The sequence below is a fragment of the Ailuropoda melanoleuca genome, chromosome 11 (genome assembly GCF_002007445.2).
Source record: "Ailuropoda melanoleuca isolate Jingjing chromosome 11, ASM200744v2, whole genome shotgun sequence".
Classification (NCBI taxonomy): domain Eukaryota; kingdom Metazoa; phylum Chordata; class Mammalia; order Carnivora; family Ursidae; genus Ailuropoda; species Ailuropoda melanoleuca.
The window spans coordinates 37636197-37660190 of record NC_048228.1 but is presented as its reverse complement, the minus strand read 5'-3'; the positions used below and the strand labels follow the sequence as shown (position 1 = coordinate 37660190).

General features: G+C 34.6%; 1 protein-coding gene across 5 annotated transcripts in view; it reads left to right on the top strand.

Annotated features, from left to right (window-relative positions):
* CCSER1 (coiled-coil serine rich protein 1) overlaps positions 1-23994 on the top strand; it is a 1293520-nt gene that overhangs the window by 719675 nt on the left and 549851 nt on the right. Inside the window, exon 10 of one of the 5 annotated variants that reach the window (XM_011223034.3) lies at positions 5007-6166. The exons of the other annotated variants lie outside the window; for them this stretch is intronic. Coding sequence (XP_011221336.2) covers positions 5007-5066 — 60 coding nt within the window. The 3' untranslated portion in view covers positions 5067-6166. Of the gene's footprint in view, positions 1-5006; positions 6167-23994 lie in introns of those variants that run through there. 5 annotated transcript variants of the gene reach the window in all.

Genomic DNA, 23994 nt, shown 5'->3' with positions numbered 1-23994 from the left:
TTTCAGAGCTATTTTATGTATATCGTAAGATTCAACTATTTAAAGCAAACGTTATTAGTTACCCAAGGTATTGCAAGATGAGAGAAAATAAGTATAACTATGAAAATATAAGTTAAATAACCCTGTAATGTAATATTTAAATAGAAACTATCAACATGAACTCATAAATTACTATAGAATATTTTTACCTCTGCCTACTGAGAGTCTGAAGCAAGTCAGAAACATCTAACCTGAAACAATTCAAGCTTAAAGGCCTATCTTTCAATATATAGGAAACACAGGATTGGATGGGTATGTAAAACAACACTGAAGGTCAACTATCAGAAAAGTTCCAAATGTGCGGTATTCTGACACAACTGACATAGTAGCCTTAAAAAATAAAGTGTCATTAAAAACAGGGGGATTGTCTTAATTAAAGAGACTAAAGAGACATCATGACAAACTCAATTACTGAATCCACGTGGTAGCTATGCTATGCAGGTGTTAATGGTACTAGGTTTTCTAAATGCTTAGAAGTTTTTCCAGTAAGGCTAATCCAGTTTTAAAGATCTCAGTTAAGTTTCGGGGTACCTGGGTGGCTCATTTGGTTAAGCATCCAACTCTTGACCTCAGCTCAAGTCTTGATCTCAGGATTGTGAGTTCAAGCCCCACACTGGGCTCCATGCTGGGTATGGAGTCTACTTTAAAAAAATAAATAAATAAATAAATAAATAATAAAATAAAATACAAATTAGACTCGAGATTTAAAATGACATTACATTCAGATGTGAGGCATGCTCCAGCACTAAATCTTGGGCTGTGCAGTTGAGTAGTAACAACAGAAGCAGTAGTAGTAGTATTTAGTACTAGTGTTGAAGAGCATTTGAGGAAATTTGATTAGGGGTAACTATTACAAATGAAAACCTATTGACATAGAAAGTTAGAAGCCATTAACTGGGAAAAATAAGCAGAAAGTCCAATAACTTAAAAAACAGAATGTATGGTATGATTTCATTTTGGTTTAAAAAAATGAAAATGAATATACAGAAGTCGATGGCATCATCTCTGTTTGATAGGAATATGACATTTTATTTTCTTATTTCTACTTATCTTTTTTTGTCATATTTTGCAACAAACATATCTGCCTCTACAATAATTTGTAATTTCACTGTAGAAATATATTTTATTTAATAAGTTAATAATTTAATTTAATGTAAATAATTTTTTAAAACAAATTCTGCAGCACTGCTATAATGAATACAAAATTATGTTTGTACAATGTATTTAACTTCAAGTACTACCTCCATACAAAATAAAATAACTTGGAAATTTTTGAGGAACTGAAGTAGTAAGATACTTTGTTCATTTTTTTTTTTTAAAGATTTTATTTATTTATTTGACAGAGATAGAGACAGCCAGCGAGAGAGGGAACACAAGCAGGGGGAGTGGGAGAGGAAGAAGCAGGCTCATAGCAGAATAGCCTCATGTGGGGCTCGATCCCATAACGCCGGGATCACGCCCTGAGCAGAAGGCAGATGCTTAACCGCTGTGCCACCCAGGTGCCCCAAGATACTTTGTTCTTAAATATAATTATTAAAAAAATTAAATATTGGAGGAGTTTTTTTTTTCCAAAGTTGACAGTATATTGAATTCATCATATTTTAAAGCCTAAGATGATTAATCTATTTTGTAAATGATTGTCTTAATTTACAATATCTCCAGAGTGGTTAATTGTAAAAAAAGAATTGTATCTTACAAGTTTTTATTCTTCTTATGGTGTAGTCATGGGGAAATATTTATCCCTATTAATTGAGGTTTCGTATTTCCTTGCAGTCCTCTCCATGTTCCAGTCACAAAAAATGACAGAGAAGTACTGGGGCTTTTTGTCCTCACCACATGATGAGGACAACAATATTGTAAACAATTATGGCAAGAGAAATGTTAGTATCATATATTTTGGCAACATTTGTATCTCTGGATATATTCAACCTATGAAAATATTTTTCCCTTCATTTTACTAACTTTTTTAGAATATTGAAAGGTAGATCTGGGTTAGAATTTTATTAAAAATATGAATGTTAGGCTTAAAATACACTGGAAAACAGAATTCCAGGTTTATAAAATACAAAAATATGAGTGTATTCCCTGTCTTTTCACATTCATTCAATTAGCATTTGGGGAATAAGTACTGAAATGTTTGTTAGTCTTAAGTCTAGTCTTAGACTTTTTGTTGTTAGTCTTAAGTCTAGTCTTAGACTTTTTTTTTTTTTTTAATGTTTGGTTGGCAGATACATATCTGCCTGTGTTCGACATGTACTTAGAGTCCTGTACTTAAGAGTTCTGTGGTTCCTTTCATCTCAGGTTACTTCACCCTTTTTCATTTATACTGTTATTTAAAAAAAATAAAAAGCGGTATCCCAGGCACTGAGATTGTAGCCGTGAACAGGAGGTAGACAAATGTTAAAAAACAAAATTCAGTAGAGGGGCGTCTGGGTGGCGCAGTCCTTAAGCATCTGGCTTCGGCTCAGGGCGTGATCCCAGCGTTCTGGGATCGAGCCCCACATCAGGCTCCTCCGCTGGAGCCTGCTTCTTCCTCTCCCACTCACCCTGCTTGTGTTCCCTCTCTTGCTGGATGTCTCTGTCAAATAAATAAATAAAATCTTTAAAAAAAATTCAGTAGAGTAAATATGAATATCTAATTGGCTTTATTCAGTGATTCATTAATCAGCAGTAGCCCATGTACCAAAGGGAATGGAATTCTGAAGAGCTGTATGAATAGAGGTTTTTATAGGCTGAACGGGAAGTGGTGGACAAGGAAGTTTTAGCTAAGGAAAAGGAAGAATGTATTGGGCAAGGTCACCTTTCTTTGGGGGAAAGGCAGGGGGTCTTGTCTTGCAGACTACCTCACTAATGCAGATCAGGATATTCCAGAATAATCTGTTGAAAATTCCACTCTTGGGAGAGGCTAAAGCTGAAATTAGGTTAGCTATTAAGTTCTAGTGGAACTTGGAAGAGTGACTCCATTTGGGGGCCTGTTGTTAAATTTCTTCATAAACCTCATATTCTAGTGATGAAGATAGACTGTACATTATAAATTATAGAAATAAGAGAATTTCACATAGTGATAAGGATCATGATGTAAATAAGCGAGAAGGCAAGATTAAGAGGTGAATCAGGTGAAGAGGAGAGTTTATGTATGGAAAAGACTCATCAGGGAAGACCTTTCTTTCTGAGTGTGTTGTCTTTGAGCCATAATCTGAGTGAAGGTCAGTTGTTCACAAAACTGACATGGGGGAAATCTGAATTTGGAAAATAGTCCCCTTCCAGCACTGCTTGCTGCTCTGAGACTTCCTCAGTTCGGTTTTCACCTTGTCTTCCTACAAGCTCTACACATTCTAGTCTATATAGCATCACAAATAAATCTGCAAAACAAACAAAAACCACACATACACTCCTTACATTGCGTTTTATTTCTACTTTAAAACGCTCTCTTAATGATTGACTAAGGCTTAAAAGATAAAATTCCCTTTCTTCAAGCCAGCACTCAAAGCTGCTGAAATTATACTCTTCCCTGTTTATGTTGCAAACATAAACATTTTATTCCACTTAAACTGTGCCAACGCAGATTTCTATTTCTTGTCTCTGTTGTTTAGACTTTTATTTTTAACCATTTTATCTGGAATACCTCTTCCCCTGTAATGTATCTTTCTTTTCTAGCCTTGCTACAATTTCATACCCTTTATTTGACTACCCAAACTGAGGGTTGATGGGGCTTTGGAATATAGGCGAGGTTTGGTGGGGTGAGGGCCAGAGCCAACGACCAAGAAAAAATTCTTGAGTTCTTTGGTGCAAAATGGTGGTTTATGAAAACAAGGGGACAGTACCCATGGGCAGAAAGAGCTGCTGCACAGAAGTCTTGAGGAGGGGTGATTATGTACTCCAGAGTTGGGTGAGTAAGGAAAAGGGAGGTTTCAAAAGAACTTTCATATGCTAAAGAGGACCTACCTACAAGATACCTGAGGCTTTGCCATTGTCAAGTTAAGGTTGTTTTCCCCTCTAGCAAGGCATTCACATTTAGTTGGGAGATTCCTGGCAGAAAGTCACACATGTCCCACCCAGGAGTCGGTGTGGGGGGGGGGGAGGGATGTTGCAGGGGATCAGTTTATGCTTTGTCTTCAGCTGGTCTTCTGCTCCCTCGTCAGGGGTGATTTCTCTTTCCCTAGAATTATGTCAGCAGTTATCAGTCCTGTATAACTTACTATCTTGTAGTTGTTAGTTAATACAAATTCTCATCAGTTTTATATATTGACATATAACCTATCTTGACATATAACCTATCTTATCATATGTCAGTCTTGTAGTATGGCTTATCTTTTTTATATTCATTTATATCCAACTAAATTCTACATTCCTTAGGGGCAGGTGTATTCTATGCTTCTTGGATTCTGTATTTCTTTTCATACATATTGTCTGCACAGTAGTTTCTTTTTTTTTCTTTTTTGAAGGTGAAAGATTTTGAAAAGTTTTACTTCCTATCGCTTAAAACTATAATAAAGTATAGAGGTTAAAAAAATAATTGCTGCATATGAAATTGTTGGAGTTCTGTGTTTAGGACTTTGGGTGGTGACTATGCTTTAGAAATACAGCAGGAGAAACATGTGAGATTCACCTATTACTTAATTACCTACTTTGCTTTAAGTCATTTTACTTGAGAAATACATAAAAGGAAAGTTGTGTAAAACTTTTCTTTTTTTTTTTTTTTTACTCACGAAACCAAAGGAAATCATAAAATTTTGCTGACTAATCTTCCCTCTTTTACCTTGTGTAAAACATCTTTAACTGGAAGTTGGAAACCTGTAAGCGTTACTAATAATGAAATAGGAATTTGACTTAGAAAATCACCAATAAAAGTTGTCAGTGTGTTTTAAGTGTTTATATGTCTTAAATCTTCATACGAAATAAAATTTCATTTCATTTCATTAATTTGATGTCATTCATTTATTTACTTTTGTTTTCTTCTTTTCAAGGCCCTGTGGAATCCTACATGCACTGAAGGTTTATTTAAACCAGTACATATTTCAACCTAGGTGAAATCATTTGACCATAAGCAACGTATAACCAATCTGTGACATGTTAAATATTAAATAAAATCAACTTTCCATCATTCCTATGTTAGCTATTTCTCAGAGTATGTAATACAGAAATGTTTCTATTCCAAATATTTCATACTTGCTGCATTTGTACACAGTTGCATAAAAAAACTGATAGATGAAGATTGAACTCACATATTCCTACCTTATTCTTACTGTATTTTGACAACAAAAAAGACTTATTTAAAAATCATCTCTATATACAAGATATTTCTCAATGTAACATTCCACTTGGCAATGCACATTTTTTGTTCAACCTTGTCATCCACATTCTTTGTCTCTGTGGTAATAGCCTTCATTTAATTTCACCACATACTCTATGCACATTAGGTAAGTTTGAAGACAGTACTAATTTCTCCAATCTGAGGACAGTTCCTACTGAAGAGCTAAATTATCTCTCTTTCTCTTGTACTGAAATCAAAAGATGTAAGCAGTATGTCTTCAAATGAAATGAATAACAAAGAGTCTTATTCCAGCTACAGAAAGTTAAAAACCTCTATTTATATCTCTAAACATGTAAAAGGAAGTTTATTGGATACTGACTGACCTCCCATTAAGGGAAGTTTCTTGAATGCGTCATGAAAGAACACTTGTCTCCTGGACTTGGCATCGCTGCCTGATATCTGCACATCCCTGTTTATTGCCTTTCTCTAATAGCTCACTTTAATTATTAAATGGCCAGGTGGCAACAAGACACTCTTGAATGTTGTAGTTTATTGCAAGGGTAAGTGACACAGCCCAGAAGTTGTTCAGTGCTGTGGGCAGGGTGCAAGGGCAACAGAAGAGTCACAGAGCTAAGGAGAAGAAAGCAGGTTTTACGGAAGTTCTCTATATTTTGCAAAGAGGCAATGAAATAATTGTAATTGTAATAATATTCATATATATGTTATAAAAATCTTAAATTATTCAAGTCATGTAATATACTATGAATGATCAAATGCTGGGTTTAAACCATGGTGTTAAAATAAAATTATAAATGTATTTATTTACATGAAAACATTGTATGTGTCCTTGTTGACTTTGCCCCTTAATGCATCCTTTTTATAACCTAAGATAAAAAAAAAAAAACTTTTTTGTTTCTCTAACAGTTTTCTATAGTTTGTTTTGTAATCCTGTTCTTATCTCTTCCTTTTTATGGTCTTATTTTATATTTGAAATCTTTAAATGTAGATAAGGTAAGAAACTCCATCACCTACAATAATGCACTCACCTGGTAAAGATTTTTATCAACGTGAATGGTCAATATCATTTTAAAGAAGAAGAAAGAATTTAATTAACAATATTTTGACTAAGATGCAAAGAAAAAAAATTGTATTATTAACTAGATTAAGTCAATAAAGAAAGGTACTTTTTTCCTTAAAAAAAATGTAGCAGAAACTGTCAATACAGAAAAAAAAAAAAAAACCCACTTACCTCAAATGGTACAATTTCAAGATTGTTTTTTAACATCAGTGAGGCGTTTCAGTGCTGCTTCCTTGGAAACTATTCTCTCTCACTCTCTTTTTTTTTTTTTTTTTAATGGAACTCGGGCAGAATATATATCAATGAAAATGTTTACTGGTTAATAATTTTACTTTCATGAGGAAATGTATTCAGACTTTCTCACATGTTAATTATATTATTTGACCATTTAACTATTAAAATATATTTATTTGATTACACTGAAAGTAAATTAAAAAAAATTGAGGTATTGTCATTGTTTTTAGAAAAGTGTGCAAGAACCATTGTAATTACTGTACCGTATTCCAGGGTGTTACAAAGCAAGGCTGGTAGTTGACAGTAGGCATCTGAGTACATCTGATAGTTGTGAATAAGGCAACTTCAGTGTTTATTGCTGAAAGGAAGCATTATGTTTCCCTGTATGTTTCTCTGAAATACTCTAACAGTCACTAACTCAAAATAAGAGAATATTTATTTTCCTAATAAGGAAAGTGGGATTTGAAGAGGCTAAGTGCCTTTCTCAAGTTCATGTAACTTCTATAACAATATCAAAGTCCTAGATTGTGCTCAGCATTCCACTTCAAAGTCAGGATTTTGTTTTATTTTTCTGATTTCAGAATACTGATTACATAACGGCAAAGCTCAATACAAATTATAATCTGGATTGTACACATATATAGATAATTGTATGTTGTGTATATATTACACGTGATTAAAGACTGAATTTCTCTGAAATCTGCATTATGGACTAGGGATAATTGTGATGATAAAACTTTATTGTGTGAATACCTGATTCTCTAAGATATATAACCTATGAGCCAAAGAAATAATTTTATGATAGAGTTATTTGTACAAATACAGAGAAGTGCTTGGAAGGGAAACTATGGCCACTTTTCCTAGATATTTTAATGATTATTAACTCATGTTATCTATAGTTGGAATCATGAAAATTTAATTCGTCATGCCCTGTAATATATGCATGTTAAATGTTTTTATTTATTCATATTGAAAAATATAGGCAGCTTATTCCCAGTTAGATTTTTGACATACAGCTGTGCTTTTATTTTTTAAATGAAGAGCCTAAAATAAGTTTATGTTATGATACACATAAGATTTTGTTATAACTCACATAACTTCCTTGCTGAAGTTTTTGAAATGGTGTCATTTTTCATAATTTCCTAAATTTGATATTGTTTTAAATGGCTGTTTACTTAGAAAACAAAATATACTTTCTTCTGTATTTAACTTGCTGTTAGAGGTGGGAATGTCCAAATTTAACAAAAAGATGCTTGTAATGTTGCTGTATTTTGTGCCTATTTGTCCTTACAAGAAATCCAAATATAGTTCGTGCTATCGTAACATATATTTTTTTCCTTGAAATATAGTCGATACACAATGTTACATTAGTTTCAGGTGTACAACTTTGTGTTTCAGCAACTGTATGTGTTACGCTATGCTCACCCCAATTTTAGCTACCGTCTGTCACCATGCAATGCTATTAAGATACCATTGACTATTCCTTATTCCAGTGACATATTCATTCCAAAACTGAAAGACTATATCTCCCACTGCCCTTCACCCATTTTGTCCTTCCCCCACCCCCCTCCCCTCCAGTAACTATCAGTTCTCTGTATTTATGGGTCTGTTTCTGCTTTTTGTTTGTGTATTCATTCGTTTTGTTTTTTAGAGTCCACATTTAAGTGGAATTATATAGTATTTGACTTTGTCTGACCTATTTCATTTACCAGATCTATCCATGTTGTCACAAATAGCAAGATCCATTCTTTTTTATGGCTGAGTAATATATTCCTGTGTGTGTGTGTGTGTATGTGTGTGTGTGTAGCACATCTTCTTTCCCCGTGCATCTATTGATGGACACCGGGTTTCTTCTGTATCTTGGCTATTCGTAAACAATGCTGCAGTAAACATAGGGGTGCATATATCTTTTTGAATTAATGTTTTTGTTTTCTTTGGGTAAGTACCCAGTAGTGGAATTACTGGATCATAAGGTATTTCTATTTTTAATTTATTTTATTTTATTTTCATTTCAGCATGGTTAACATACTGTTATAGTAGTTTCAGGTATAAACTTCTGTTTTTAATTTTTTGAGGAACCTCCATACTGTTTCCCACAGTGGCTGTACCAAGTTACATTCCCATCAACAGTGCAAGAGAGTTCCTCTCCCTCCACATCCTCACCAGCACTTGCTATTTCTTGTCTTTTTGATATAGCCATTCTGGCAGATATGAGACAGTATCTCAGTGTGGTTTTGATTTGCATTTCCATGATGATTAATGATGTTAGGCATTTTTTCATGTGTCTGCTGACCATCTGTGTGTTTCCTTTGGAAAAATGTCCAGTCCTCTGACTATTTTTAATTGGATTATTTGTGGTTTTTTTGGTGTTCAATAGTTTAAGTTCTTTATATAGTGTGGATATTAACCTCTTATTGGATATATAATTTATGAAAATCTTCTACCATTGAGGAGGTCACCTTTTGATTTTGTTGATGGTTTCTTTTGCTGGGCAAAAGCTTTTTATTTTGATGTAGTTCCAATAGTTCATTTTTCCTTTTGTTTCTCTTACTTGAGGAAACATATCCAGAAAAAATGTTTGAATGTCTGATGTCCAGGAAATGATTGCCTATGTTTCTTCCAGGAGTTATATGTTTTCACATCTCACATTTAGGTCTTTAATCCATTTTGAGTTTATTTATTTTAAGATTTTATTTTTGAATAATATGCACATCCAACATGGAGCTCTAACTCACAACCCTGAGATAAAGAGCTGCATGCTCCACCGACTGAGCTAGCCATGCAACCCCATTTTGAGTTTATTGTTGTGTGTGGTGTAAGAAAGTGGTCCAGTTTCTTCATTTGCATATAGCTGTCCAGTTTTTTCAGCATAATTTATTGAAGAGACTATCTTTTTCCCATTGTACGTTCTTGCCTCCTTTGTTGTAAACTAATTGACCATCTAAGTATGGTTTTATTTCTGGGCTCTCCATTCTGTTCTGTTGATTAATGTGTTTGTTTTTTGCCAGCACTATACTGTTTTGATTATTACAACTGTGTAGTATATCTAAAAGTCTGGAATTGTGATATCGCCAGTTTTGTTCTTTTTCAGGATTGCTTTGGTTATTCAAGGTCTTTTGTGGTTTCATACAAATATTAGGATTATTAAAATGCTGTTGGTATTTGATTACATTGAACTGTAAGATTGCTTTGGTTAGTATGAACATCCTAACAATATCAGTTCTTCCAATCCATGAGAATGGTATATCTTTTCATTTTGTTTTTATGTGATCTTCAGTTGTTTTCATTAGTATTTTGTAATTTTCAGAGTATAGGTCTTTCATCTCCTTGGTTGGGTTTATTCTAGGTATTTTATTCTCTTTGCTGCAATTCTAAATGGAATTGTTTTCTTAATTTCTCTTTTACTTTGTTAGTATATAGAAACGGAGCTGATTTCTGTGTATTTATTTTGTGTCCTGCAACTTTACTGATTTCATTTATTATTTCTAGTAGATTTTTTGTGTAGTCTTTAGAGTTTTGTATGTATAGTATCATGTCATCTGCAACATGTGACAGTTCAACTTTTCCTTTACCAATGTGGATGCCTTTTAGTTCTTTTGGTTGTCTGACTGTTGTGGCTAGGACTTCTAATACTATGTGAATAAAAATGGTAAGAGTGAACATCCTTGTCTTGTTTCTGATCATAGAGGAAAAAATTTCAGCTTCTTACCATTGAGTATGAGATTAACTGTGTGTTTTTTTACATATGGCTTTCATTATGTTGACGTGTGTTCCCTCTAAATCCATTTTGTTGAGAGTTTTTAATCATGAATGGATGTTGAGTTTTGTCTAATGCTTTTTTCTGCATCTACTGAGATGATATGATTTTTATCCTTCATTTTGGTGATGTGGTAAATCACGTTAATTGTTATGCAAATATTGAATTATCCTTGCATCCCTGGAATAAATCCTATTTGATCATGGTGAATGAATTTTTTAATGTATTTCTTAAAAAAGATTTTATTTATTTATTTGACAGAGAGACAGCCAGTGAGAGAACAAGGGGAGTGGGAGAGGAAGAAGTAGGCTCCCAGGGGAGGAGCCTGATGCAGGGCTCCATCCCATAACTCCGGGATCACGCCCTAAACCGAAGGCAGATGCTTAATGACTGAGCCACCCAGGCGCCCCTTAATATACTGTTGAATGTGATTTGCCAATATTTTGTTGAGGATTTTGTATCTGTGTTCATTACAGCTATTGGCCTATAGTAATTTATATATATATGTTATATATATATATATATATATAATTTTTTTTCGTGTCTTTGTCTGGTTTGGTATGAGGGTAATGCTGACCTCATAGAATATATTTGGAATCTTTCCTTCTACTTTTTTGGAATAGTTTGAGGAGAAATAGTTATTGACTGTTCTTTAAATGTTTGGTAGAATTCACCTGCGAACACATCTGAAAAGAATGTGTATTCTGCTTTTTATACATGTTTGTTAAGTCCATCTGGTCTAATGTATCACTCAGAGACACTGTTTCCTTATTGATTTTCTGTCTGGATTATATATGCATTGATGTAAGTCAGGTGTTAATGCCCTATGTATAGTTGTCCCTTGTGAAGATGATGTATGCCAGGGTGGCTTTGGCTAACTGGCCAGAGTTGTGATTGGGCTGGGCTGGTGTCCCAAGGTACTCTATGCTGGGGTTCCCCTGTTTTCATGGCCACAGCTGAAGTGGGCATAAGATAGGGCAGTCTCTGGGATCTTGGTGTAGAGGATACCCTGGCAGGACAGCCAAAGCTGAAGTAAGCATGATCCAGAATCCATGCATTGGGAGCCTGGTGGGATAACTGAAGCAGAAGTATTTGCAAGCTGGGGTATCCAAGGGTGCTCAGCGCAGGGGAAACATTGGTGAGGCATCTGGAGCCACAGTAGGTGTGAACCAGGAGGTCCTGGAGCACTCCATGCTGGAGGGCCCTAGCAAGCTGTCTGGATCTAAAGTGGTGCAGACCTGGACTGGTTCAGAGTGCTCTGCAACTGTGTCACCTTTGTGTGATGGCTGGAGTTGTAGTGAGTGCTGAAAAGGGGTGTCCCTGTGTCTGCCACACTGGGGCTGCCTTGGTGGGACTGCTGGGGCTGGTGTGCTCCAGGGGCCCAGGGCTCACGGAGGTGGTAGGCCAGCTAGAGTGCCCAGGCCATACTAGGGGCCTGGGTCTTGCTAGGTGGCAGCTGAGTATGGTGCCTGGACCTGCTCCCATCTGCACGATGAAGCTATAGGAGGAATGTAAACCCATAATGTTCCAGCAGTTCCCCCTCTATTTGGTAAAGTTCCAGGGCTGCATATTCTATATATTAGTTGCTTTTCTACAATATGGCCTTTTTTTCTGTGCCCCAGGGCAGACAAATCTGTTCCAGTCCCCTCAGTAATATCCCTCCTCACAACATTTCAGAGGGTTGAAGGTAGGAGTTTCCTTACTTACCATGTCTTTGTCTCTCCTGCCATTCTCTGTGTGGTCTTTTGTGCAGAAGCTTCAGTCAGCCCTCACTTCTTCAGGAGGAATTGCTCTATAAATAGGTGTAGACTTGGTGTGTCTGTGGGAAAAGTACATTCAGGGCCTTCCTGTATTGGCATCTTATACCTCTTAACATCTTATGTATGATTACTATTTCTAAAAATAATCTGTCTTGGTGCTTTTTTTGGTAACAGTAATTACCATTATGATACACTGGCAACTTAAAAAAAAAAACTATAGCAAACTAACTCATATTTTCAAACATAGGAAAATTCATTTGCTATGGTTGGAACAATGATCGATTGACATATTCCTCCGTCAAAAAGAGCTATTATTTTTTATATTAATAAACAATAGGAACTGTTAGAATGTTCTGTGCCTTCCATGATGATGTCCGTTACTTATCTGAATTTGTGTAATACATTTATAACATGAATTGCACTGGAAAAGAGTAGGATAGGCTGTAAAATAAGAGGAAAAGACCAAGGTGTAAGCACCTTCCTTATTTTTTACCTCCAACCAAACATCCTATCTTTGGATATTCTCTTCTATTTTGTGAGCACTTTTCTCTGCTTGCCGGTTTTCCTCTGAGTGGTATATGTTGTTACACATACAGGAAGTTGATGAACAAGGAGCTCAAAGGATGAAGTATTTTCTGGTGACTGCTTCTAGTGTCTGAAAGATATTCATTGAATGTTTATTTTATAAACATCATGGTTCAGTTATGCCCACACGCATATATGAAATGGGGAACACCTTATTTTAAAGTTATCTTTTTAAAAAAGGAACTTGATAAGCTGAAGGCAATTAGTAGGTTGCATAAGCATGCCTCAGGAAGAAGGGAAGAGCTTCCTGAGTCCTGGGGACATCAGTGATGAATGAATGCTAAGGGGATTCTGAAGGAAGAAAGCAATTACTGCAGGGAAAGTAAAATCATTGTAAAATCTTTTCTCTAAGATTTCTTTAAGTTTTCATTTTATTTATTTATTTATTTATTTATTTATTTATTTATTTATTTAGATAAGACTCAGGGGATGAAAGAAATAACCTGTCCCCCCATAAGGAAAAATAGCCAATAACGTAAGCTTTGATAAACAGTCTGGAAGATTTGTGTACTAATAAATTTTGAATATAGTGATAATTGAGAGAAAATAAATGTCATGTCAAGTTCTACTCAAGTTCTTCATGAAAGTTTCTTCTTCATAGGGCTGGCAAGATTTCTGACCCGAAAAGAGATTTATTTCTACTTTTTTCCACTAAGAATAGCAGAGTAAACTTGAAAGAACAAGTAACTTCACTTAGCAATAAATTTTCTACACAAATTTTAATTTTCATTGCCTCATGGTTTGTATGTTTTAAGAAGTTATTGTGTCTTTGTAGATTTAGGGTTCAATTATATTTTGATACAGTTTTTATACAATTTTATGATTTATGTTGTTTGAGATCTCTATCATCTGACTGCCATTTGTTTGTAGCCACATGAATGTTAAGAATAGGACCCTGAAAATTAATGACGAGTCTCTTGTAAACTACCCCATACATTTCAGTAGTGCAAATACAACACAAGTAAACATTTATATATATGTAAACAAATACTAAATATTGTTTTCCTAACACTTTGTTATCAGAATGTAAGCTTTAGAAACCCCAGAAAACTTTTTTTTATTAATTTTATATAAAAAATAAAAATCATCAGTAGAATGTCATGTGGATTTTATACATTAGAAACTTATCATAGGTTTTTTAATAAAAAAAGAATATTTGATATCTGATAAGCTAACACAAAGGATCAGATTCTCCAGTTAGACTCACACAAATCATAGATCTTACCCAATATCAGGCTTTACTAATAATTTCAAAGGTTTTGGCAATCAAGTGCAGATGAAAGAGGGACAGTCTGGGATACTGAGGGCAGCTCTTCAAACTCTTTCACCCTGAACTGAACACCTACTCTCTAGTCCAGAATAGTAGATCAGATATCCAAGTGAGGTTTTGTGGAGTTACTTACACAGCAGAAAGAATGTTTCATCATGAAACTTCTCCATTTTATATTCCAACAATGACATTTTTCAAAGAAGCCCGTGTTCGTAAATCCATAGATTTTTAAGTTTATTTTTCAAATCAATCCTTAATCAGGGACATCCATTAAAATTTCCATAGTTAAGGGCCCTCCTCCTAGCAAGTATTATTAGTTTATTTTCTTAGATATCTAGTTTTTATTTCCATAAGATCAAACAGAGTTACCTCTCCTCTTCTCCTTCCCTGGAGAATATTCGGTTGCTTTAATTACTCCTCCTCACCTGTTCCATTTCCACCATTTACTGAGAAGGATACTCTATTGGAATGGAATGGCAAACCCAGTCTCCTGGATTTTTCATTTCTCTTTAATTGTTTAAAAAAAAAAAAAAAGCCTTTTAAGAAAAAGTTTGCCTGACTGAGATTGCAATTATTTTTGTTTTTTCTTCAGTGTTTTGGCTGTTCCAAAACACAGTTTGAGGCAAGAGATAGAAAATTGCTTTGCTTTTCTTGGAGGTTATCTTTTTGTTTCCTTTTATTTTTCACTTAAGGCAAACTTTCAGGAATCGCACTTTTTGAAAATCAAGAATTTCATGATTGGAGGAAAAAAGTAAAATTCCTTTAAAAAGATAACATTGTGTGTCAGTTATACTGAAACAAAAAAACAAAACCGAAAATAACTTTGAAAAAAATTCTCTGAATGTATGCTCTAATATACTATAACATATAAGAGAAGGGCTAGTTATTTAGCTCTTATAATTTTGAAATTATAAATATTTACTTGTTTTATTCTTTGGTTCCATTTGCTATTTATACAAAATTACTCATACTGGGGGTGCCTGGATGGCTCAGTCAGTGAAGCATCTGCCTTCAGCTCAGGTCATTATCCCAGAATCCAGGGATCGAGGCCCACATCTGGCTCCCTGCTCAGCAGAGAGCCTGCCTCTCACCCTGCTCATGCTCTCTCTCTCCCTCTCTTTCTCTCAAATAAATACATAAAATCTTTAAAAAAAAAAATTACTCATACTAGAGCAATGATTACAATAGAGTGTATGCTTTCTTTGTTTTCTTCTTCTAGTTACACTATATATATATATAGTTTATTACATATTTTACTGAATATAAAATACCTGGTCTTAAGATGTTTTGGATGTAGGGGCGCCTGGGTGGCACAGCGGTTAAGCGTGTGCCTTCGGCTCAGGGCGTGATCCCGGCATTCTGGGATCGAGCCCCACATCAGCTCCTCTGCTATGAGCCTGCTTCTTCCTCTCCCATTCCCCCTGCTTGTGTTCCCTCTCTCGCTGGCTGTCTCTATCTCTGTCAAGTAAATAAATAAAATCTTTTAAAAAAAAAGATATTTTGGATGTAGGTTTATTTCTGTAAAATGTCTATTTTTTATACTTCATTTCCTCCACTTAATGTGTATCAAAAGTACTGTAGAAAAATTCCCATAAGAGAAAACACATATAAGAAAAACTGAATCTGACATTTGCAGCATGATTTGTATGTTCTCCTGCTGTTTCACAAACAGACTGTGTAATTTCTACCCTCAAGTCTCGGTGCCTTTACTCACATCAGTCCCTTAACCATTGGAGCTATTTCTTCTCTCTTGCTTGTTCATATGAAGAGGAAAACAAGTTCCATATTCCCCATTCCACCCCAACATATTACCTGACTTCTTTAGGCATATTGAGCTCTATCTTCTTTAAAGCACTCTGTAGTTCAATAATGGCTAACATTTTTGGCTCTTACTATATGTCAAGGGCTGTTCTAAAGGCTTTACATATTTTAAATATTTTAAGCTTCACAAAAGTCTTTGAGCTAGCTACTCTTATACCCTTTTGCAAGAATGAAAACTGAAATATAGGGAAATTAAATGACTTGCCCAAATCACACTACCTAGAAAGCTGCTAGGCTGCATTTAAGCATAGGTTCTCTGGACCCAGAGCCCATGCTGTAAAGTACACTTCTCTGCAGACTTGTAGATGATTCATGGAACACTTGAACTTATCTGTGGGTATTTCATGTGTGCTACTCTTATCACCCCAACCATGGTATTAGCTCTTTAAAATTAAGAACATATCTTATAGGATTTATCAATTGTCTTTAAAGATGATGAGGGGGTGGGGAGTGGTTAGAGGTAATATAATTCAACCTCCTTGCTTTACAGATTTACTGAAGTAACTTAACAGAAAATGGATTCAAAAAGTTTACTTATCCAGAATCAGGACAGAAAATTTATTGGAGAATAGACTGAAGTGCTATTTTGGGTTTTTTGTTTTGTTTTGTTTTGTGTTGTTTTACAGAGCAAAGACAGGCCAGCCTACATTCAGAATTGAAATATAAATCCTCATGGACCTAAGACAGGATACTAAAGAGAGTTGTATTCATGTTCTTTGTTCTGTAAGGTTGAACAAGTAATTAGACTTTTGAGAGCTGGATGTCAGTATGCTTTAACACAGTGATTTTCGAGTAACAAAAGTGTTAGAAAACCGTATATAGGGATTGACAAGCTGAAGGGGGCAAAGCTGCCTCCCAACTGCAGTATTAGTCTTCAGAATCTTAGTCCACAACACTTTCTATTACTCATGCCATGTCTACATCTGCTACTCTCACTGGAAACGTGCTGGTACACTCATGAGAGGGGAAAAGAAATATTTTCCAAATGATGAGAGTTAATAATATTGGTATCTCTGCTCTCACATTATATTCACTCTTTATCAAAATTAGAAAAAAATAGGGGCATCTGGGTGGCTCAGTCTTTTAAGCATCTGTCTTCAGCTTGAGTCATGATCCCGGTTCCTGGGATCAAGCTGGAGTTGGGCTCCTTGCTCAGTGCGGAGTCTGTTTCTCCCTCTGCCGCTCCTCCCTGCTCATTCTCTCTCTCTCTCTCACTGTCAAATATTATTATAAATCAAATATGCTGTTTAGTAGGGAGATAGCATGTACTCATCATTCTGGAGTATGATGGTTCTAAAAACAACAATAGAACTACTAAAATTCTAATAAGGTAGAGTTTGCATTTGATTTTTACAGTTATAATTATGAATAATCATGGTATTACAATCATAAGCAAATGCAAAGTACCATAGTTCTTCTAGGTGGAAAGAATAATGGCTGATATTTATTAGGTGCTACTGCATGCTAAGTAAACTTTTAAATGCTATGTGTGTGTTGACTCATGTAATCTTAAACAAAAACAAGATTGATTCTATCATTATTCTCATTTTACAGAGGAGGAAATTAAGGCACAGCAAGTTGACATAAAATTCCCACATGGATATCAAATACATGGTGACAAATCTGGGATATGAAACCAAGCAGTCTTGATTCCAGAATTTACACCCTTAATCACTACAGTGTATGGTCCCCCAAATAGAGTGAAATAGACTGAATCTGTGGTTATGCTGAACAACAGTTCCCAGATTTTAGTGACTTCAACCTCATTTATTGATGGGTTGATTGCTTGCTTATGCTCTACACCTGTTGCTGGCCAGCAGGTACCTGCCTGCCGTCCCTGTAACACTCAGGTTGATGGAATAATCTTTATCTTTTTAGGTTATGTTGTAGCCTTTGAGGGAAAGAGAGTAAGTCACAAATTTCACATTAGATCTTAAATTGCCATTCAGAAGTGGCACATAACACTTGTCACATTTTATTGGTCCAAACAAAATGAGTCACATGGTCATAGGTAGGGGGGCGTCAAGGGCCCACCAACCATGTGCCCAGAAGTGGGAAAACCACAAAAAACTGGCATACAGCATCGGTGCCTGTATTTTTTTCAGAATTAATCTGCTTTTAATTAAAACATAAAAGTTGTTATTTGGTAAATATGCTGACATAAAAATTCTTTGATTCCATCGGTTTTTGGGAAAAACCTAATTTAAAAGTTTGTAAGCCTGTAAGTGAATACCTTCTCTTTAAAATGCCATGTATACATAATGCTATCTCAGTTTTTAACATACAATATAAACATATTACTTACACCATATTCTTCATATATGTTTCAGTCATTGCACTAGTTTTTCAAACATTTCTATTTTTATAAAAATATTTCTGCTTATAATCAACAGTCTACTGAGTTGCCCAGGATTTGCTGATGTTATCTGTCTTATTTCAGCTTATTTTAACTTTTTTTAAAGATATTTATCTTACCCATATCTATACCCATATCTATAATAGAGGTTTTATTTAAGGCTATTTGACAATATATTTCTAAGTATTATTGTACCTGTCAGAAAAATTAATGGTGACAGTGTTATTCTAACAACATTTTTTAGCCATTTACCTCCTTACAACCTTATCATTAAGCACGTTTTTCTTCTGTAAATATCTCTAGAGATTTTAAGTGACAAGTATAACATTTTAAATGTGTGAACAAAATGGCTTTCTTGTTCCCAAACAATATGTTATGTTTGATCCAGAAATAGATAATTTGCTCCAACCAAAACAAATAGATTTCATGTAAATTTTTTCCCTTCTAATTTAATGTTAAAGCCTTCCCATATTACCTCCTAAATCATGTATTATATTTTCAGCCTTTATGATATAAACATGTGGTCACATTTAATTCCCACAGTACACAATTTACATTTTTTTATTCAATGATAAAATTGTCTATTGGAATTTTAATTTGTAAGCTAATCAGACTTCATCTTTCTAAATGTTTTTTTTTAATCGAGTATAAAGTGACATCCTTAGCATTATTTTCTTCCATTCCATTATTAATTTGCTGTTTCTATACTAATTGATTCAAATTATTTGCCTTATAAGTAAAACAAATAGGTCAACATTCATTACATCAGTATGATAGCATTACCAAAGCTATCACTTACTTTTACTTTAGTCTAAATATAATTACAATTTATATGTGTACATATTAAATCGGGCTTCTCATATTTTTAGGCTGATCTTTTTAAAATTCATTATCAGAATACAGAAAATAATTATGTAAGTTGGAAGAAAGCATTAATCAAAACGTTAGAAAAACAAATTTTGTGTTCTCGACATTTTATTCACATTTATACTTTTTAAATATTTATACAGGATGAAAAGAAAATTTGTAAATACTAGAAGTACTTTCAACCTCTGTTTCACTGTCACAATTTCAAATCTTATAATAGGATTTTAACTGCACAAATTATAAAAAGTTACTAATTCCCATTGTTCATCAATAATTAATTTTCCAAGTTTTAAGACATAGATTTTGAAATTCATAAGTAATTTTTATGCATTAGAAATGTCAAAAAAAAATGAAACCACCAAGTCAATAAACAGTATTTAGCAAGAGTTTATTGTGCATATAAGAACAGTTTGGACACCGAGAGCCTCAAAATTCAAAGACTGCGTGTAGCTCAGTGGCATGAAGTTATAGGATGGCTTAAAAGTGAAAATGAAGTTGTTTACCTTTACAAGGATTGGTTATTATAATAGGGGTTTCCAGGTGGCAGAGGATTGATTATTTCATACCATTTTTAGGAAGGTGACTTCAGTTTCTTTTACCATTGTCAGAGGCATTTACAAGAGATAACCTAGGTTAAATTTCACTCGTGTTTATGAAATAAGATAGATTTAGGTCTACTCACGTGGTTTAAATAGTTTTGTCTGCTCAGAGAATTCTCAAGTCTAGTTTTCATTTTACTGAAAAAAAAAAAGTAGAGTTAGGTGAAATACTTAGAATATTGGGTTGAGTATAAGTTTGATTTGCCAACCAAACTTTTCTAAGACATCATGATTTGCATGAATTGACATTACTTTATAAATATCATTTAGGAAATGTTTACTAACTTACAGTGTGTTGGGCCCTGGGGCATAGATTCATATGACACCACATAGCAACCAATCACAAACAAGTAGAGAGTCACAATGCCTTTTGGTGTTATTATAATTACCGTAACAAAAATGTCCAATGTGAGATGTAATTTCAGATAATTTGAGATCTCTCATCAGCTTATTGATTTTTAGGATTATCTTACAGATTTTTACAGAGGAAAAGAAGAAATGCCAACTTACAAAGTACCTCTGAGTATCAGACACAGGCACACTTAGTGCTTTTCAATATTTTCTGTTTACTTTTCTATATTCTTTTATTTCTATATGCAAGAAACACAGTTTATGTCTGTTTATGAGAAACCATGCTGCATAGGAAGCCAGCTTAACCCTTGTAGTTCCATCAGATATTTAAAAATGACCTCAAGTTTAATAAGAATAAAGCAATCATAAAATAGGACTGAATGAGATAAAAAGGACACAGATAAGTAAATATTTAACTTGAAAGAATATCATATTCTCAGACTGGTACAATATGGTAACTACTAAAAAATCAGAAAACATTGTGATGAATAGAAAAAGGATATGGTCATAATTACTGTCACAGGGGGTCAGAGGCGCACTGTCAGTCCCCAAATGATAAATACCTTCCTGCAGTTTTATGTTTAGCTCTCATGTGATATATTCAGGAAAAAAAAAATCAATGCAATGCAGTAAAGTAAATGCCATGCATTTCATACATTTGTTTATTTGACAAAATATGTAATGAGTATGTCCTGTGCCGGTTACCTGTGTAGGTGTTGGGCATACACAGTAAACAAAACAACTGTAATTTCCACTCTATGGCATTTCCATCTCATTCAGTACCCACAACAACTATGTAGCAGGCCCTGTCATTATTCCTACTCTACAGATAAAACCATGGAGGTTTAAAGATAAATAACTGGCCTGATTTCACAATAAATACTAAGTGCCCCTCATAATAGTCTGACAACAGAGACTAAGCCTATTATCATCACAGCACACCTCTCCAGTAGGTACAGTGTTGGAAGAGTAATTACCTGAAAAGTGCAAAAAGGCAGGGTTGATGCTTTTGTTTCACTGAGAGACCATTTGGTAGGATCCCCTCTGACACTATATTTTAATTTAAAAAAGTAAAGTGAAAAAAGACAAAAGACAATAGACAAAAGACTTTTGATAACATTTTGTTGTATTATGTCCTGGATTAATGCCTCAAAGATTGATTTAGTTTGAATTTCCTTTTATCATAGTGTATCCACATTTCTGAGCAGTCACACTGAGGTTATATATATATATATATATATATATATATATATAATTTTGTCCTGAGACTAACTTAACTTGATGGAGACTAAAATGTATTTTTATGATCAACTACATCCGCTGGAAAAGAGCCTAATGAACCAAACTAAAGTACGGTGCTGCATTCTAATATCATAACCTTCTAATCAAATCTAGAAATCTAAAAAAGGAACACCTGTTAAGTTAGCGCAGCTCTAGCCATCTGATTCAGAAAGGCAAGGTAGAAGTCATCTCTGTTCTTTGTATAAGCTTTTGTAAAACCATAAAGCAAGGGGCATATTTATTGTCCTTTAACAAGTATGCATGGTAATTAAAAACAGCGAGGTTTTTGCCTGCATAGCCTGGTTCTTGGGTGTAGAGATAACCACTTTTAGCGGACTCCAGGGTACTCTTGAAAGCAATATGATTGCACCATGGAGTCTCTATTTGTTTATCCTACATGTAATTGAAACAGAGCTGACATGCTATCTGGTGCTCTCTTCTGCTCTACTCTCTTACAGAACCGTATGTTATGTTTCCAAGTTTCATAAATATGGTTAGCATTGTTCATCACAAGCAAGTATGAGATCTCTCATTATCATTGACTTTCGTTCTGTAATCATTTATTGGGTATCTCCTCTGCACCTGGGATAGGCATTTCTGTAAACAGAGTTAGAGTATAAAACCAGAAATTTCACTTAGGATTGATATAGATTAATGGGATGAATTATAAATGTCATCTTACTAATAAGTCCCCGAGTGTGATTTCTTGGAACATTGACATCATGAATCCTAATGGCTCACCACCTCACTTCAAAGGGTTAATGAACTAATGTCTCATCTCTCAATAGTTCTAGAGTTGTTTAGTAAAGTATAAAAAGGAAATGACAATGTGACCTTAACACTTAGCTTCTGGTCTAGCACTTTTATCAAAGGAGAGGCAATAAAATTTACTTAAAAAAGATTTTCTTTATTTGAGAGAGAGAGAAAGCACGAGTTGGGGGAGGAGCCGAGGGGCAAACAGACTCCCAGCTGAGCACAGAGTCCTGAGATCATGACGTGGGCTGAAATCAAGAGCTGGATGCTTAACCAACTGAGCCACCCAGACACCCCTAAAATTTACTTTTGTAAAAAGTACTCAGTAATTAAAAAGTTTGTCAATGAATTCTGTTGAGAAGAGAGATCTTTAGGCCAAAAGGGGGGGAAATGCTATGAAGGGCATACCCCTTTTTTCAATAGAGGACATTTTAGAAAGTAAAGGGTATTTTTAGTTATTTTTCTTCCTTTTATAAAATAACAGTACTGAAGTTGGGGGTAAAGTGTTCTTCTCTGTAACTTTACATAGAATCTGGCAACATATTCTATAGAAGGTTCACAAGGTTTGGTAGAAATCAAATACAATTTTAAAAAGTAAGAAATCTATTTTGTAAATATTAATGAAGAAATGTTATAAAAAAAACACATTTTATTAACTCTTGGCATGTCCTGAAAAGAGAAATAGAATTTGATATCTGGCTTCCTACAGGCACTTTAGAGGCTTTTAGTGAGCATAGATAATTGTAATTTTTATTCTGAATGCTTTCTTAATTTGTTATTTTGATTTTTAATATTGCAAGTAGAAGTTAGATATTCTGAGGAGGAAATATTGAAGTTATTATTACACATGAACTCTAATGTTTAAGCTAACTTTTCCAGTCATAGTAGGGAAAACTTTAGGGATTCTCTGGATGTTAATTTTACACACACACACACACACACACACACACACACACACACACACCCCTTTCTCTTCTCACTGTACTATCATGAGTAGGGATGAAACATAACTGTCCCTTTTTCATGGAATATTAAGAAAAACTACAACTTAAGTCACATTTTAGAAAAATTCACTGGTAAAAGATTTTCATGGACGTCTAGATCAATCAGAGATGATTAAAGGCATTTCATTTTTGTTGATTGTGTTTGAAGGCATTTATTAAGTGTTCATAAAAGTGGCAAGCAAATACATGAAAAGAAAATATTAAGTCAAACTAAGAGAGGAGAGCCAGAAAAAGAAATCTCTAGGTAACCCATGTTAATTATTTTTTATTACCCCATTTAGAGCAGTGATACTCAATTAGAAGCAATTCCCCACTCTCCGCATTCCCTACCCTTCCCAGGGACACTGGGCAATGGCTGGAGATATTACTGATTGCCACAACTGGGAGATACTACTGTAATCTAGTGGATAGAGGCCGACAATGCTGCTTAATATTCTCACGGTGCACAAGAGAGCTCCCCATAGCAAAGAATTATCCAGCCCTACATGTTAATAGAGCCAAGGCTGAGAAACCCTGCTCTAGATGATAGTTACTAACACTGAAATCTATTGGTGACTAAGATGTTTTATAGCACTTCTCAGGAAAATAGCAAAGGGACTTGTTTACTCTCTCCTAGTGTTACTTTCAACCTGGGGAGGCACCATAATGTCCTATCCTAGAGACTTCATTTCTCTAGCTCCCCTTCTTACAACTGACTAAGAATTGAGGGTCTTTTGGTCCAACGTAAACTGTATTCTCCAGGGTTGCCTCTGAACAGTTGTCTTTTTCAGCCCATCGCTTTCTCAGGAGAATGTTTGAGTTAAGGTCTCTAGGGAAGTAAATTTTGATTACAGACTGTAATTAGGCTCCAGAATATCATATACAGATTGCATTCTAGAAACACCCTTGAGACACACACAGATAGGAATCTAATAAGAATTCTGTTTTAAGTATTTTTCTAAAGCTCTAAATTCAGGGACCATAGGAAGAAATTATTTAAATCATG